Here is an 18817-nt window from a genome sequence, read left to right on the forward strand (position 1 = left end):
TTCAAAGCAATAAAAAGTAATGATGTTTAATCTCCTTTCAAGGATGGACAAAGTCCTCTCTAATACTAAACACCAAGTTGATATACCAAGGTCTTCTGTACCGTCGGAACCCATTTGCGGCCAAGATTTTGGTGCCAAGAAACATACTCTGTTTGCAAAGAACAGTTCTTCTGCATACCAATTTCACTTGTCAACCAGTCTTTAGAAAGGCTTTAGAATCGTCATTCTTGTCTTTCTGATCTTCTTCGCAACCAGTCTTCTGCCATCTACAGTTCCCTAAAAAGACTTGCAGAGGACAATTGGTCGGTCCAGGTTAATTAAGGATGGGGGAGAAGGTCGAAAACTATTTGTACTTGAAATTTAAGGATCATTTTAGAAGGGTGAATCTTAACTATTTCAGTGTGTTTGCAGCAAAACTGAAACTGAAACAAGTTAATGAAATCAATAAGAATGATGGGTTTGTGTCCACAGAGGATTCGTTCTGCCTTTGCACACAACAACAAGGATTGGGACTTTGGGAATTGTGTAGCATCGGAGTTACCAAATCCATAGACTAGATAAATGACAAAGATATTCCTTGTCCAAAAAGGAAAAGTTGTCGAAAAACAGATAAAATGACCACGAAACTTAACATGATCAAGATTCCCAGCAGCAGATAAGATACTTGTACAAACCTCCCACAGTTCCATTCCGATTCCCATTTAGCAAGCAGTTCACCATGTGCAACAAAAGCCAACTTTCACCCCGAATCACTATGAATGCCGGCATGCCAGCTTTCAGTTCCTTCACTATCTCTAGCTATATATACATATTGGAGGCAGTAATTGTAAACTAACACCAAGCGCTTTCACTTGGAACTTCTTCTTAGTCAAAAGATGAAGAGCAAGAAATTTGTGGTGATGCAGATCATATACCTTCTTGGCTTCAGTTGCATGTTTTACTTGTCACTAGCAGCTTCGGTCGAAAAAGTGGCAGCACTGAAACCACTAGCTGGGACAAATGGTATGCAAACTTATATAGTTTGGGTTGAAAAGCCATCCAGCAATTTCCTCGCACAATCTGATCATGAAGATTTAGAGAGTTGGTACCAGTCATTTTTGCCCCAAACAATTGCAAACTCAAACCAGCTCGAAAAGCCACGAATGGTTTATGCATACCACAATGTGGCCACTGGCTTTGCAGCAAGACTGACGGCAGAGGAAGTCAAAGAAATGGAGAAGAAAGAAGGCTTTATCTCTGCACATCCAGAACGTAAATTGCAATTGCACACAACTCATAGTCCTAACTTCTTGGGGCTGCAACAACAAGTGGGACTTTGGAAAGGGTCTCATTACGGTGAAGGTGTGATCATTGGAGTTTTGGATACTGGAATAACACCGGGTCATCCCTCATTCAGCGACAAAGGAGTGCCAGCTCCTCCAGCTAAATGGAAAGGCAAGTGCGATTTCAAGGGGACAGGTTGCAATGACAAGCTTATCGGAGCAAGAAGTTTTGATGGTGGGAAAACTACAGGAGGCCCTCCAGTTGACGCTGCAGGCCATGGAACTCATACTTCAAGCACGGCTGCAGGAAACTTTGTGGACGGTGCCAGCGTGTTTGGAATGGCCAAGGGCACAGCAGCTGGCATGGCACCTTTAGCTCATTTGGCAATGTACCAAGTCTGTTCTGAAGATGGTTGTTATGATTCAGACATAATAGCTGGTATAGACACTGCTGTTGGTGATGGCGTGGATGTGATATCCATCTCACTTGGTGGTGGCTCAGCTCCTTTCTATGGTGACAGTATTGCACTTGGTGCATATGGAGCAATTCAGAAGGGAATTTTTGTGAGCTGTTCGGCTGGAAATGAGGGACCTGACTACTCAAGTTTATCAAATGAGGCCCCATGGATTCTCACAGTTGGAGCAAGCACCATTGACAGAAACATAAGAGCAACAGCAAAGCTTGGAAATGGGGAAGAACATGACGGGGAATCCCTATTTCAGCCGAAAGATTTTGGTTCAGAACTATTTCCTCTTGTCTATGCAGCTGCACATAGCAATGATTCAACAGCTTTTTGTGATGTAGGGACCCTTTCAAATGTTGAAGGCAAAATAGTGGTGTGTGAGCTAGGTGGAGAAGTTAAAAGAATTGCAAAAGGGATAGAAGTGAAAAGAGCTGGTGGTGTTGCCATGATTCTTGTCAACCCAGACTTTGGTGGCGATACGACCATAGCAGATGCTCATGTGCTTCCGGCAACACATGTGAGTTACGCTGCAGGGGTTAGCATCCAAGCCTATATAAACTCAACCTCAACACCAACAGCTACAATCTTGTTCAAAGGCACTGTCATTGGTGATCAGCTTGCACCAAAAGTCTCTTTCTTTTCATCGAGAGGACCAAGCATAGAAAGCCCTGGAATTTTGAAACCTGACATTATTGGTCCTGGTGTGAGCATCCTAGCTGCATGGCCTTTCTCAGTGGACAACACCACAGAATATAAGACATTTGACATTGTTTCTGGTACTTCAATGTCATGCCCTCACCTAAGTGGCATTGCAGCCTTGCTCAAGAGTTCACACCCTGACTGGTCACCAGCTGCCATTAAGTCTGCCATCATGACAACCGCTGAAGTAGACAACCTTGCAGGCTCCGCGATAATTGATGAAACACTTAATTCAGCAAACCTCTTTGCCATTGGTGCAGGTCATGTTAACCCGTCAAAAGCAAATGACCCTGGGCTCATCTACGACCTAAAACCTCAGGACTACATTCCTTACTTGTGTGGTTTGAACTACACAGACAGACATATAGCCATAATCACCCAGAAAACAGTGAAATGCTCTGAAGTAGGATCCATACCAGAAGCACAGCTAAATTATCCCTCATTTTCTCTCTTTCTAGATCCTGCCGGGGAGCCTCAGAATTACACAAGAACAGTGACCAATGTCGGCCCAGCTAAGTCAACTTATGAATTAGCTGTTGTAAGTCCACATAAGGTAGACATCAGTGTGCAACCTGAGCAGCTCACATTCACAGAGGTTGGTCAAACAATGACATACCATGTGGTGTTTGCTGCACAATATGATGCTGGAAAAGATGGTATAACGTCTCAAGGATATCTGAGTTGGGTCTCAGATCAGCATTCTGTTAGAAGCCAAATATCGGTGATCTTTGACACTTGAAACTACAACTTGGCAATTTCTCAGCTTGATCCATCAGGACCAAGAGGGTGATGCGGCGTCTGATTCTTATTCAATCTGGAAGAACTGAATCAGATTAATTGTTCTCACTTTGGAGTTCAATGCAATAAAATGTAGTGATGTTTTATCTTTAGTTCTTTACTGATTTTGAAAAGTGAAACTTGAAGCGCAACAAGAGAAATTCACTTAGTAAGTGCAACAAAAGAAAGAAGGCAACATTTCCAAGAACATGATAATAGGAAGGAAAGAAGCAAATCAGGCAATTGTTCAACCTTGTCTTCTGTGCAGCTCGAGTGCAGCATTAAGTTAAACTCTAAACCTTAGTCTCGCGAGAATAATCTTCAAATAACTACTGTAACTACCTGCAGGAATTAAAGTAAAAGGCAATGAGTTCGAAGGGATCAGTACTGTTTCTCTACTAAAAATTTAGGAAAGACCGAATCTAAGAAGCTCAAAACATTTAACATAAAATTAGTGTGAAGAAAGATTCCAAGTATATCTAAATAGCTTTTGTTGAATACAAAGAAAATCTGGGAAACCATATATATCAGCAACGTCTATTTAACCTCAAATAAGATAATTCATTGCATATATCTTCTCTAGTATTTCTACAAACATGTCAAAACAATATAATTTTTGAACAAAGAATTCAAGGACATGAGAAAAAGTTAAACCGGAAAATAGAAAAATGACTGAACTTTGGATTCATTTTAACATTATCAATATATACCAGCTGTATATACAGCACCAAGTGAAAGCTGAATTCAAGAAACAAATAAACTTGTTAAGACAATGTACATATAACAAGAAAGACAAAAATAATCTAGGAAAATTTAAATGTAGCTAGATTCTGTATAACTGCTTTGGTATAACTGTAAGAATTGGCCAGCTTTACCAAATCATGTATGTTAATTAAAAATCACTTTGTAGGATATACATTTTGACATCATCAATTTATACTATCAAAGCAGATATTGCACCAAACAAGAACACAAGTAATGAAGTTTTCCTATTGCTCTATCGTATTCGTCTCCATCTTTTCATTATTGAATAAATAATTCCGGGTTTCAACAAGGAATCAAGGACAAAAATTATAAACAGTTGACCTCTATAAACTAAAATATATATACCAGAGCACTAGAGTAGCCTCCCATTCAAGACAAATTAATCTTAGCTAGATTTTGCATAAGGTATATCACCACTTTGGTATAACTGTAAGGTTTAGCGAGCATTTCTAAGTCCCTGTATATAAATTCCAAAACTGGATCCTGCAATTATTTCAAACTCTTATGCCCAACCCTATTTGGCAACCTTGTTATCCAAGTCACAACCAGCCAACCTTCACAGCTTGAATCACCATCAGCAGCACAAGAAAAGCCGGCACTCAATCTTGTTGCTAATTCAAACCCCCACATTAGTCCCATCTTCCAACAATCTCCTGCTAAGTGCTAACTAGTACAAATAGGTACGCGAAGAGGTCTTCTAACACAAACCACTTTCATTCCTGAAGTTCTTCATCATAAAAAAAGATGGAGAACAAAAAGTTTGTAGCCCTGCAGATCATATATCTTCTTGGCTTGAGTTTCGCCTTCTGCCTATCTCTAGCAATTACTGATGGAGGCATGGGATTACTCCACGCTAAAGCTGAATCCAATGTAGAAGAGGAAAAGAGTGGCATGCAAACATACATTGTTTGGGTGAAAAAGCCTGTAAGAAAGCTATTTTCAGAGTCCCATCAAGACTTAGAGGGTTGGTACAAGTCATTTCTGCCGAAAACTTTTACAAACTCAATGGAGGTGATGGAACAACGATTGGTTTACGCATATCACCATGTGGCTACTGGCTTTGCAGCAAAGCTGACAGCAGAGGAAGTGAAAGAAATGGCGGTGAAAGATGGGTTTATATCAGCTCATCAAGAAAGGATTCTCCCATTGCACACTACCCATACTCCGAACTTCTTGGGATTGTACCAAAATTTGGGACTCTGGAAAGGGTCATATTATGGTGAAGGCATCATCATTGGAGTTTTGGATACTGGTATAACACCAGGACATCCCTCATTCCACGACGCAGGAGTTAACCCTCCTCCAGCTAAATGGAAAGGCAAGTGTGATTTCAATGGTACATTCTGTAACAATAAGCTTATTGGTGCCAGAAGTTTCCAAGGTGGGAAATCTACTGGTGCTCCACCAGTTGACATTGAAGGCCATGGAACCCACACGTCGAGCACAGCAGCAGGGAACTTTGTGAAAGGCGCCAACGTGTTTGGAATGGCAGAAGGAACAGCCTCCGGCATGGCACCTTATGCTCACGTGGCAATGTATCAAATCTGCAATGAAGATGGTTGTTCTGAAAGTGACATTGTAGCTGCTATGGATACTGCTGTTGCTGATGGAGTGGACGTGCTCTCCCTCTCACTCGGTGGTGGCTCAGTTCCTTTCTATGGTGATGGAATTGCAGTTGGTGCCTTTGGTGCAATTCAAAAGGGAATTTTTGTCAGCTGCTCAGCAGGAAACTCTGGTCCTGATTATGGTTCTTTATCCAATGAAGCCCCATGGATTCTAACCGTTGGAGCAAGCACCGTTGACAGAAGCATCAAGGCAACAGCAAAACTTGGAAATGGGAAAGAATATGATGGGGAATCATTATTCCAGGATAAAGATTTCAGTTCAGAGTTGTTACCTCTTGTTTATGCGGGTGCATATAGCAATGATTCAACAGCTCTATGTGATATTGGAACCCTTAATGGAGTTGAGGGGCAAGTTGTGCTGTGTGAAAGAGGTGGTGGAATTGGAAGAATTGCCAAAGGAGAAGAAGTCAAAAGAGCAGGTGGGGCTGCCATGATCCTCATGAACCAAGAGACTGATGGCTTTAGCACCTTAGCTGATGCTCATGTGCTTCCTGCAACACATTTGAGTTATGCTGCAGGTGTGAGTATCAAAGAGTACATAAACTCCACCTCAACACCTACAGCCACAATTTTGTTCAAAGGCACTGTCATCGGTGATCAAAATGCTCCCGCAGTCACTTCCTTTTCATCAAGAGGACCAAGCATTGCAAGCACAGGAATCTTGAAACCTGACATCATTGGTCCTGGTGTTAGCATTCTAGCTGCATGGCCTGTTTCAGTGGATAATGGAACAGAATCTACGGAAACATTTAACATGGTTTCAGGTACCTCAATGTCATGCCCTCACCTGAGTGGCATTGCAGCCTTGCTCAAGAGCTCACACCCTGACTGGTCACCAGCTGCCATTAAGTCTGCAATTGTGACAACCGCTGACATGGTAAACCTCGGAGGCAAGCCTATTGTTGATGAAACACTTACTCCAGCAGACATCTTTGCCACTGGTGCAGGACACGTTAATCCTACAAAAGCAGATGACCCCGGGCTAATCTACGACACAACACCAGGGGATTACATTCCCTACCTGTGCGGTTTGAACTACACAGAAGATCAAATACAGATAATCACCCAACAAACAGTGAAGTGCTCAGAAGTAGGAGTCATACCAGAACAGGAGCTAAATTATCCTTCCTTTTCTATTATATTCCAGGACTTGTCTGAGTCTCAATCTTACACAAGGACGGTGACAAATGTTGGACCAGCTAATTCAACTTACAACTTGGAACTCATGGTACCACATAAAATGGGCATGAGTGTGAACCCGGGACAACTTGTGTTTACAGAGGTTGGCCAGACAATGACATACAGAGTAGATTTCATCCCGGAAGAAGGTGCAGGGAAGGATGCACCATTTTCTCAGGGATATTTGAGATGGTTCAATGATCAGCATTCTGTTGCTAGCCCCATATCTGTGATCTTCTTCACCCAGCAGTGAGATCAGAATTGGAGCCAGAAGAAGTTAATCACAAGATTTGATAGAATAATACAAAGAATGGAAGCTCAAAATAACTGCCATGCGAATGGTGTCATTAAAGTCCAGGAAGATTTATTTTTTTGAAGTTTTATTGATATCCTTATAGAGCCATGTTTAACTGATATTTCGTATACACAGACAATCTTATGAGTTAATAATAATTCACATACATCCTATATGGCATTTGAGTGAATGTGAAAGAGATTTTAGTACTAATGATGAAATGGAAAGTTCAAGTCCATAAATTGATATGCAAAATTCTTAACATCTACAATCTCATTTTCGATATCGACAGAGCAAACAAGTGTGGAACTTGTATTTTGACATTATCCAAATCATTCTACCAAGAGAGTATGAAGTTCAGAAATTGCCCACACCTTCAGTTCATAACTGAATGATTCTTTCAAGTTTCCACGAGGACAAAAAGTTCAGCAGTTGACACAATACTAGTTTCACATAAGGGGTGTAGCCGCATTGGTATATACATTGACAGAAGCAATCAGAGCAACAGCAGTGTTGGTTTAGTTCCGTAGGAGAGACCAGGCAGATAATGCCCAACCCTACACATGACACCAGTGATGTATGAGTTCAGTTCCACATTAGATTGATGCAAAAGTAGTGCATAGTTGCATACAACAACAGATGAGAGGAGCAAATCAGCAAGTCGTCAAGAATTGCCTTTTGTGATGTCTTAGATAGTTGCTATTTGCTGGTTAGTGCCACAAAGAACCAAACAGAAAAGGACATTGAAATCTGAACAGGATATAAATTACACAAATGGCTCACTTGGAGTGACACCCATTTATTAATAATGCAGGACTTGATCCTTTGTTATGGGTTCCTTCCAAAAGAAAGCCTCACAGATATTCCAATGCAGAACAAAAAGTAGTGGACGAATCCTTGAACGGGTCAGATATGAAATACTAGTGTAAACTAAACAAGCTCACATGTAGGACTAACATTAATCCAAAATATATTTACAAAGACCAACCTGCTGAGTATCCTTCTTGCCGCTTTAAGGACAAGTAGAATCAGTAAATAATATTCCTCAAGGGCCAAGCCATATTCAGGCTACAACAGCATAAAATTCTCAGTATGGCTCACCAGAAACCTCCAATAGATAACTTGCTACACTCGAATGAAAATGCCGGCCTATTTTCCGCTTCCTTCCCCTATATATGATGCTTTCCTAGCGGAAATATAGGCATCACAGCTTCTATCCACTTGTACTTCATTCCAAGGGATTTTGTTCACCATGGCTGTGATTCCATTTCTTACTCTCATTTTCATGCTTAGCTTCTCTCATGGGATTGCTCAAAAAACAGAGATTTCTCCTTTACAGACATACATTGTCCATGTAATGCAACCAGAGGGTAGAGTTTTTGCCGCAACAGAAGACCTGGAGAGTTGGCATAAATCTTTTCTGCCATCTATGACAGCAAGCTCTGACGATCAAACGCGCCTGCTTTACTCTTACAAAACTGTGATCAGTGGTTTTTCAGCAAGGCTAACTCAGGAGGAAGTGAAAGTGATGGAACTGATGGATGGCTTTGTGGCGGCACATCCTGAACGAGTGTTTCGTCGGAAAACCACACACACTCCCAACTTCTTGGGGCTGAATCGACAAGCGGGAATTTGGAAAGACTCAAACTTTGGGAAGGGAGTCATCATTGGAGTACTGGATGGCGGAGTATTCCCCAGCCACCCTTCATTCAGTGGTGCAGGAATTCCACCTCCACCTGCTAAATGGAAAGGGAGGTGCGACTTCAACGTGTCGGAATGCAATAATAAATTAATTGGAGCACAGTCGTTCAATCTTGCAGCCATGGCATTGAAGGGAGCGAAAGCTGAGCCGCCAATTGATGAAGACGGACATGGAACACACACAGCAAGCACAGCTGGCGGAGCGTTTGTGCAGAATGCTGATGTGCTAGGAAACGCCAAAGGCACAGCAGTTGGAATGGCACCTTACGCTCACCTGGCAATATACAAAGTCTGTTTTGGAGAACCCTGTCCAGAGAGTGATATCCTAGCTGCCCTTGAAGCTGCTGTTCACGATGGTGTTGATGTGATCTCAATCTCCCTTGGAGAAGATTCAGTTCCATTTTTCCAGGACAGTACCGCAATCGGTTCATTTGCAGCAATCCAAAAGGGAATATTTGTTAGTTGTGCAGCTGGAAATTCTGGTCCATTTAACGGCACAATATCTAATGAAGCCCCTTGGATTCTCACAGTTGGAGCAAGCACCCTCGATAGACGCATTGTAGCCTCAGCCGCGCTTGGAAATGGATTAGTATTTGATGGTGAATCTCTCTTTCAGCCAAAAGACTTCCCTTCAACATTATTGCCCCTTGTTTATGCTGGAGTGATTGGCAAAGTAGAGTCTGCATTTTGCGCTGAAGGATCCTTAAAAAACATCAGTGTGAAAGGTAAGGTGGTTGTGTGCGAGCGAGGTGGGGGAATAGGAAGAATTGACAAGGGAGTGGAAGTGAAAAATGCAGGGGGTGCAGCCATGATTCTACTGAATGCGGAAACTGATGGATTCAGTACCTCAGCTGATGCTCATGTTCTTCCTGCAGCACATGTGACCCATGCAGCAGGACTGAACATCAAAGCATACATAAATTCGACAGCAACACCAACAGCGACAATCTTATTCAAAGGAACTGTCATTGGAGACTCAACATCTCCAGCTGTTGCTTCCTTCTCTTCAAGAGGCCCCAACCTGGCAAGTCCAGGAATTCTGAAACCAGACATTATTGGACCAGGAGTAAATGTTCTTGCTGCATGGCCGTTCCCTCTTGACAACAACACAAAAGCAGCATCCACTTTCAATATAATATCCGGAACATCAATGTCATGTCCGCATCTAAGTGGAATTGCAGCTTTGCTTAAAAGCTCTCACCCATACTGGTCACCAGCTGCCATTAAATCTGCTATAATGACTTCTGCGGATCTTATAAATTTGCAAGGCAAACTGATTTTTGATGAAACACTTCAGCCTGCAGATGTCTTAGCCACTGGTGCAGGCCATGTCAACCCATCAAAGGCGACTGATCCAGGACTAGTTTATGATATTCAACCTGATGATTATATTCCATACCTTTGTGGCTTGGGATACAAGGACAGCGAAGTCAGTATCCTGGCGCACAGACCAATAACATGCTCAAAGGTATCAAGCATCCCGGAAGGAGAGCTGAACTACCCTTCATTTTCTGTCAAGCTGGGACCATCTCAGACATTCACAAGAACTGTGACAAATGTTGGTGCCCCATATTCCACTTATTCAGTCAAGGTAAATGCACCACAAGGAGTCTATGTGACTGTCAAACCCAGCACACTTTACTTCACAAAAATGAACCAGAAGATGTCATATTCTGTGACATTCAGTCATGGTTCAGGAGGTAAAGCTGGTTCATTCACTCAGGGATTTATAACATGGGCTTCTGCTAAGCACATTGTCCGGAGTCCAGTTTCTGTCTTACTTCAGTGAGATGCATGTCGTATATTGGGCTTGCAGTGATTTGCAGTGTCATCAAAGTTCATGGTGCTGTGTGTGACTACTTATGTATACCTACTCATTTCTTTACATTGTCCTATAATATATGGTTAATCTCTTAAAGGAGACAACTCAGACTCTATACAAATAATATTTAACAACTCAAAACAAGGTACCAGAGAGGTGAATGACAATTAAAAGAAAAAAGAAAAAAAAAGATGAAATATGAAAATAAAAATAAAAACAGGTTCCAGAAAAAGGAGTATAACACATATCTCCCAAGACTAGAAGGAAAAGGGGAATTCAATAACACAATCCACTTTATCACGTTTAACTTAAATTTTATGTCTAGGCTTTTCAGTAACAAAAATTACGGATAGAAATCCTTTCACTTAACTTCCATTAGCATGACCTTAACCATTCCCCTTTTTTTGCACAACGTTAGTAAGTAATAAAGACCGTGGAGAAATTAATCCTAAATGTTGTTCAACTCCTTTGTTAATGCTGGCATGCCTACGTACAGTTTCACGGAAGCTTTACCATTTTTAACACTACAGTATACACAGATCCAGATACCCTCATGACACAAAATATCAGTAGCATTGATCATTTCAATCAGTATAAAGGTGAACGGGAAAGAAACTTTTCCATTGCAAGAACTCAATATAAGCTTCCTCGTCAGTTGCCATATAAGCATCTTTAATTGCATAGTACCTGAAATTAGATAGCTGCATACTAACACTGAACAAACTGAATTGCATGACAATGGCATTAACCAAAACCAGGAGGCACATCAGGGTCCTCATCGCTACCATCACATCCCTCCTTGTGCTCCATGTCTGTAGAAAAGCCAGGGGCCACCACACGATCCACATCCTCAGTTTCCATCTTATCCTGCAACGTTCCCCGCTGCTCTATCACGCCTCCTTTCTCACAATGCAGACGCTCTACCTCATGGTTATTTTCACCCTCATGATTGTACGCCACAGAAAACCCCGGCGGTTCCTTCATCTCATTGTGAGACACACCATCAACACCTCCACTCACAGCACCAACAACTAATCCATCATCACTACACTTGACTTGAACCTCACCAACACAGCCCTTTGATCCATCCTCTACATTGTCCTCTGGATTAGCCAATTTATCGTAAACAGACCTTACAGTTTCGCTTATCTCACTCTGCATTCCATCACTCGACCTGATTATCCCCCACAGCCCATCCGAAATCCGGCTCATTACACTCTCCCTATCAAATTCGAAACACGAAAAACAAATCTCACTACAACTTACATGTCACAAGTCACAGCATTGCTCCTAATTAGACTGATTCCGATACCGAAATTCGCATAATTAAGAACAAAAAAAAAAATCAAATCACTCACCCAACCTCCTGGTGAATGTCATCAGAGAGCTGCCTGGGCTTCATGTTCTCAGCGCCTGGGCGGTTCAGCGCTGCCGACTGCTTCACAATTGAAACAATATTCTCGCGTAATTCCTCCTGAAAATTAACACTCTTTGTTTTCAGAAACACTAAATTAGGTTAATCTAAAGCAAATGCAGCACTGAATTTGTAATCTAAATTGACTGACGTTGGTTTTGAGCTTCTGGATAATCTTGCGGCGGAGGCGGTCAAAGTCGCCGTCGTCTTTAAGCTTCGCTATCACCTCCTCTTTGCTGACCTTGAGATTCTCCATTTGGATTTTCGCTCTTGCTTTTGCCACTGAAACAAGTTTTTATAGTCCGGACTGAAAAAAACAATAATAATAATAATAATATAAAACAAAATATAATTCTGGCGGGCCAGGTGGGGACCATGTGGGCCTGGGCGGTTCACGTGGCGCGGGCCTTAGCAGGGTGAGAGGCCCATCATTTAAAGTTTTTTAAGGATAAAAAGTCTTTATTAATGCGGGCCAGGTGGGAACCACGTGGCCCTAGGCGGTTCACATGGCGCGGGTCTTAACGGGCTGCGAGGCCCAACATTTAAAAGTCTTTATTAATGCTAATTGAAAGGTTGTTTGATATCATGTAGCTTGTAGTTGTAGCCGTTCTGTAATTGCTTAACCACATAAGAATATGTACTGCAGTTTGGAGCAGAAACATATATGGCCAAGCATAGAGAAACCAGCAGATATGTTTATTTTCCTACTTTCTCTGTTTGTTCTTACAACATATATATCGAAGCACACCAGAATTAAGAAGTAGGGAACAGTTATAGCTAATATAAGTGCTTGCTGCATGTTTATATCAATACCTCATCATTTTCTTACACCAGCATCTAATGGTGTAACTGTTAACATACATGAGGGCACAACTATAAAATTGACAGGATTCATATGTCTAATCTAGGAGAGGCGGAGTTGGGGCAATGTTGCCGATTCAATCACTGTACAATTTGTGGAAACATGCCCCCATTTTGAAACATAAAACAAGGTATGAGTACATACAATGTGTACAAAACGACACAAAGGTCGGCCAAACAATTGGCTTAAACTGAATATTTTGCCCCGAAGGAAATGCAAAACTCCATCAGATGACAAGCTAATTTCCGAGAAGAGAAAGGGAGAAACGACGCTTGATATGTCAACATTGTGATTGCTTATGGGATGACTGATGAGCTCTTTTCCTTGAGCAGCTGCGGTTACTTCCGTAACTTGAGTTTCTGCAGAATGTTTTTTTCATGCTCATCAGTGAGATATAAAAACAAGACATTTTTTAACAACCAGTAAAATTGTACTTACATATCATCCTCATGCACTTTACTTCTGGATGACTTCTGTGATGTAGAACCCTGTCAAATAGGAGTTACTTTAGAAGCACTTACACCTAATTACAGAAAAAAAAAATGCACAGCTAAATCAGATAAAAGTGACAATGATCAAATTCCACAGCGAAAAGGGGCATGTTTGGCAAGCATAAGAATAATATGTCCCAGTACTCCTGTTTCTATACAGAATAAAACAGTAGCCACCCTAATAAGGTTGCAGGAAAACTCCTATTTAGGTAAGGTATTGAGACAAGCTCTGAATTTAACGTTTATTTTATCTGTTAGGATTGCATTTTAGTGGAAACCTGTCTACTATAGCAAGTTATGGTAATAACGTAAGAGTAAAGTTCAAGAACACCCAAAACCTCATGTTGAACTCGTTCTACACACCCCATTGGATTGGAGAAAGTGTCACCCCTCAGAAATGTAACCTTTACAATGGTGGTCAGTAGACTCAATACCCTCCAAGGTTCACCATCTACAATTATTTTCATCAACAGACAGGTTTTTCACCCAGGTCGCAGGTACTTGAACATAGTTAAAATAAACTTCTCAAGGTAACTGGGACACCATCGATATCTCCCTCACAACTATATAGGAAATTTTTTTTCATCTGTCATAGCAATGGTATCTAGTCCTATGATGGACATAATCATCAGCCAGGACATCAAACTGAAGGGCCACCCATTTGATGGTAGGTCTCAGACTTGGACTAATTTGATAGGTAAATCATTTGGTAGACCTACTCATATATACGTAATCAATCAATAATTTTTAAAAAGGGCCAATTTGTGTTTCCGAAACCATAAATCATGAGAAAGAAATGTATAAACTCTTATTCAAAAAAAAATGTATAAACTCATAAGATCCCAGCACATATTTATAAGGAATTAATACAATAGTCTTAGATAGAATACTGACAGGCTGATACAGTTCCTTCCTGCTTCTGCCATAGACCTCTAGGTATTCTTCATAAGACTGCAGTAACAGGTTATGAAAAGACAACTATCAGCGAAAGAACCCAATAAGATTATATATACATATATATATATATATATATATTGTTGCATGAGTGGATGTCTAGAGAGAAGAGAGAGAGAGAGAGGAGAGAGAGAGAGAGAGAGAGAGAGAGAGAGAGAGAGATGATGATGATGTAAAAACAATTTTCTAACACCCAACAAGAAGCAAGTCATAAACTACAGTTGTATAAACCATTGCCTTTCAGAAATGAAGAATTTCAAGCAACACTTCAGGTACTAAATTACAAAATGAAAGAAGGGGGAAGCCAAAAAATGAAGATTGACCAAAATACCATTTCAAGAAAATCATCCTCAGTCAAAACACTAGCTGGCCGCCTTTCTGCAGACAAACCCAAACATCAAATGAGATGTCAAATCCGTGTGCACTCATATAATATATTGGTATTCATAAATAGCAAAAGTTGTTCACTTGTAACTTTTTATGTAACAGAGTTGACAGGAAAGGGAGAATAATACCATTACATTTCTGATTCGCAAAATGAAATCCCTTTGTTTCAGCCTGATGTTGATAAAGCATGGAAGGATAGAGCATGGGAGTTTGCGACCATGAGAGATGCACTGGGGGCATATTATACTCTTCTTCCGCTACTGAACATGGAGGCTCTACGCAGGGCCTTTTAGAAGGAAAATCATCCATGTCAATACTGTTACAGAACAAAACTGTAACCAAAAGAGCCGGGAATAATTCAAAAAGATACATATTATATCTTCCAGTTTCAAAAGGCATCACCTGTTCATGCCATTCAGATCATTATGCCTATCAAGAAGCTCACAGAGCGCTTCTCCAACATCTGGAGACAACTCCTGGAAAAGCACACAGAATTTAGAGTCATAATTTAGAACATTCTTCCAAGAAGCCAATGCAACAAAAAGTTGATCAGAACACACTTCAATTATAAGATGAAAAAACCTGACAGTCTCTGCTAATTTTAACAGGTTTGAACTCATTTAATGGATTCTTGAGATGAAGAGTTTGTTGGAAAGGCAGATCATTTAATCGCAGCCATTTGACCTTAAAACTGCGCCCCCAGGGATTACTTCTACTACTTCCTTGACTCCATACATTGTCTCGCCTCCATCCAACAGCAGACATCATTTGTGCATACCCTTGGAAGAATCCACTCATGTTGACACTGAATATTAAAATTACTTTACCAGATTTCTGCAACACAACGACATGCTTCTAAATAGAGTATCTACATATGGGAAAACAAAGCATGAGACTGAAACATGGACCATCTTACATGAAAAGCGTCTTCCAAAATTGGTTCGTTCATCACTTGAGTAGCCCAAATTCCTTTCTCAATGGATAATTGGATATTCTCATGTGACAAACTCTTAATGATGAAATATCTTGTACCATACAATTTACCCTTTTTTCTTGCAGGTGAATCCCAAACACGGTCATGAGAGTGCCCAACTTCTTCTGACTTAGATGGATCAACCCCCTCAGTACCTTTGTGACTTGAACTCTCTGACAAGAAAATATCATATTATCACTAACCAGATTAGCATTATGAAAATTCAAAGCTCAAGAACATACCAAAGATTTTTACATGTAGATAAATGCAATATTTAATCAAGCAGCCTATGTTTATCTACCATCTTATATTCAATTTCTACATCATGCTTTATCTACCAATTTATATTCAATTTCAACTTACAAAAATGACAGAACTGTAAACACCAACTATCCAGCCAAACACAGAAATGAAGTACAAGTCTTCTAAAACTACTATGTATAGAATGAAAAAGTCAACCCAGGGAATGGAACTTTACTGACTGCATCTAAGAAGACAAGCCTATATTTCCACAACACACTCATTTGCACATTTAAAAGTCTATGCAGCTGATAAATTCAGAATATATGTACATTCACCTATAAATTTCCTGAAAGAACGTGTTCATAACAGGGAACATAATCTTCATTTGTAGCTGAGGAATATGGAAAACTTTACATCCAACACAAACCAAAGATTTATTAGTGAGAAAACATCGGTCCTGGACTTAGAAGTAGTACCAATAAAAAAGAAGGCCAAAAACCACAAAGGCTTAACGATATTAGGAGGTAAAAGACCAAAGTGAATGGTGGGAGGCTCAAGCTTACTAAGTTCATTGCACAACTCTAGAGCAATAATCTGCTCTGTGTTACAAGCCCTGAAAACAGACCAAACTAATATGCAGCAGTTTCAGTTTTTCAGCACTAAACCATAGTGTTGCTAACTTGCTTGAGACATCTCTAGTCAGGTTATAACCCTCTACCAACGAATATCCTTAATATCTGAAAACTTTGATTAGATGCACTCACATATATATCGGCAGCCTTAAGACATCTATAACAAAGTGAAGCAAATTCAAGCAGCAACAAATGACAAAGCACCAGTTTTTGAGAAATTTATTGGCTAATTACTTTCATGATATCCAAAAGAAGCACTCCTATCCAGCACATATTACTCCTAAAGCTTCTTGGCCTAGCCATCAAACAAAACTGCAACAGTGTTCATCTTACACTGTTTCAAATCATTTTAAAAGCACCAGATACTTCCATTTTCGTCCACCCACTTGGCTATCCACTTCAATTTAAATAAACTATTACCGGACACAGTCTAAACAAAATAGTCCAATACCTATCTAGCAGAAGGAAATATTATACTCATCTCTTTTCTTACCCTTTTTTTTTTTAACAAAAACAATCCAGCATTACCTCAAGAGTGGAAATTTAGCCCCTGATAGGGAAAAAAAATTCAGAGACACTATAACAGTATAACACGACAGAATATGGGCCCCATTTTTGAAACAAATTTTAGACAATTACTGGACAACAGAAGCCTAAATTATCAATTACAAACTGAAGTTAAGCAAACAAGATCTTGTTAGCATCAAGCAACTTCAATATCTTGTAATATAAAACTCTTACACCAACCTCAGAGGGATAGGGAGAATATACAAATGAACTAAACTGGGATATATGGTCTAATACCTATACTCACAGGAAAGGGTGTTCAGATTTGAGTCCAGGGTGATCTCTAACCAGAAGATAAGCAGTGATAGTAGGAGAAGTTGACAAAAGAGGCTATCACCCATAGACAGTTTCGAAAGCATAAAATTTCATTTCTTGTCATTATATCTACCATGAGGAAGTAAGTATCTCGGGTCAGTATGCACAAAGCAAACATATAAAGAACAATTTACATGCTGAGGTATCCTCCATTTCCAAAGTAGGATCAGCAAACCACCATGTATTCAATACTACGGCAACATTATGAGATCTATACATGCCTACTACTCATTTGTAATTTTGGGGAAAGAGGAATCATTAGAAGTAGTTACACTCAATCACACTAATCTAATCATAATAGATTAATCCATACCAACGAAAAAAGTTTGAATATGCACTGAATGAAGAACAAAGTTCAGTTAAAATTACCAGGCCCGTCTGAATTCCCCATGTCTTCTTTCCTTTCAGTAACAGATGAATCCACTACAGATGCATTTTCCTTTGCAGTATCACACGACATATTCCCTACCAACGTACATTTCATACGAAAATGTGAAATGTAAGCACAACATATACTCATAGGAGTATAAAAGCACACGAAAAAAAAAAACAACAATAAATGATGACAAATCTCAACGAAATGGAGCAACAATGTATATTAAGCTAATACTACCCAAAACATTGTTCAATTCCCAACTAAGCTGTCGATAATACTACCCAAATTGGAACTCCTATCACAACAAACAGAGCCTGTTCAAATGAAATCACAATCAACAATCAAATTTCCACTAATTGGGTTTAAGTTTTATATCCACAGCCACTAAGCCCCATAGTAAGTAAAATTGACCCACCAAGTTAGAAGTAAAACCAATACAACACCTCAAAGAATCAGACAGACAAAAAAAGAGTGAAAGATCTCTAGCAGAGTAGTAACGCGCGAGTTGAGAAGAAGAGAGAGGAAGAACATACCTTATTCAGAAACAGAAGAGGAAGAGAGGAAGTGAAAGAGTTGGAGTTGGGAGCCCTAGTTTTCGAAAACAAGTCTACTTGTAGCAATCAGTTCAGTTTTGCGGCTTCCGAACACACTGTTTGTTTGGGTAGTTAGTGAAGCTCTGAAACGTGTCTGGATAGTATTTGACTCTTCTGTAAAAGGTCAAGTGTCTATTTTCTCTTTTTTTTTTTCTTTTTTTTCCTTTTTTGTTTAGAACGTGTCCACACGTCTTTAAATACTTGATACACATATCTTACTTAATTCACCATTAATCTTATTTCTTATTTAATCATTTTACTATATACACCACCCCAAACTACCAATTCTACCCACAGACTTCATAATATAAATAAAGAGATAATTTCACTATACTACCCTGAACTTTAGGTCTAAAATCAGTTTGATACCTCATCTTTTTTTTAATCAGTTTCATACCTAAACTTTCAAAATGACATCAAT

General features: G+C 40.0%; 5 protein-coding genes across 5 annotated transcripts; 3 read left to right on the forward strand and 2 right to left on the reverse strand.

Annotated features, from left to right (window-relative positions):
• The first annotated feature begins 875 nt into the window (after positions 1-875).
• Positions 876-3164, forward strand: LOC101291925 (subtilisin-like protease SDD1-like). The gene has a single exon (XM_004300688.1). It carries the CDS (start codon positions 876-878, stop codon positions 3162-3164), a length of 2289 nt encoding a protein of 762 aa, XP_004300736.1.
• Positions 3165-4858: 1694 nt separating this feature from the next.
• On the forward strand, positions 4859-7024 carry LOC101292216 (subtilisin-like protease SDD1-like). Its single transcript, XM_004300689.1, has one exon. The coding sequence runs from the start codon at positions 4859-4861 to the stop codon at positions 7022-7024; it is 2166 nt and encodes a 721-aa protein (XP_004300737.1).
• A 1294-nt stretch (positions 7025-8318) lies between these two features.
• On the forward strand, positions 8319-10556 carry LOC101292508 (subtilisin-like protease SDD1-like). The gene has a single exon (XM_004300690.1). The coding sequence runs from the start codon at positions 8319-8321 to the stop codon at positions 10554-10556; it is 2238 nt and encodes a 745-aa protein (XP_004300738.1).
• A 658-nt stretch (positions 10557-11214) lies between these two features.
• Positions 11215-12263, reverse strand: LOC101307693. Its single transcript, XM_004298670.1, has 3 exons — positions 12155-12263; positions 11948-12063; positions 11215-11811 (listed from the first exon to the last, which is right to left on the reverse strand). The coding sequence occupies exons 1-3, from the start codon at positions 12257-12259 to the stop codon at positions 11334-11336; spliced, it is 699 nt and encodes a 232-aa protein (XP_004298718.1). The 5' UTR covers positions 12260-12263; the 3' UTR covers positions 11215-11333.
• Positions 12264-12778: 515 nt separating this feature from the next.
• Positions 12779-18474, reverse strand: LOC101307987. Its single transcript, XM_004298671.1, has 10 exons — positions 18337-18474; positions 17797-17892; positions 15614-15843; positions 15280-15531; positions 15100-15173; positions 14826-15013; positions 14642-14688; positions 14251-14307; positions 13304-13353; positions 12779-13224 (listed from the first exon to the last, which is right to left on the reverse strand). The coding sequence occupies exons 2-10, from the start codon at positions 17885-17887 to the stop codon at positions 13146-13148; spliced, it is 1068 nt and encodes a 355-aa protein (XP_004298719.1). The 5' UTR covers positions 17888-17892; positions 18337-18474; the 3' UTR covers positions 12779-13145.
• Positions 18475-18817: the final 343 nt, after the last annotated feature.

The sequence above is a fragment of the Fragaria vesca genome, linkage group LG5 (assembly GCF_000184155.1).
Source record: "Fragaria vesca subsp. vesca linkage group LG5, FraVesHawaii_1.0, whole genome shotgun sequence".
In the NCBI taxonomy this organism is placed as follows: Eukaryota; Viridiplantae; Streptophyta; class Magnoliopsida; order Rosales; family Rosaceae; genus Fragaria; species Fragaria vesca.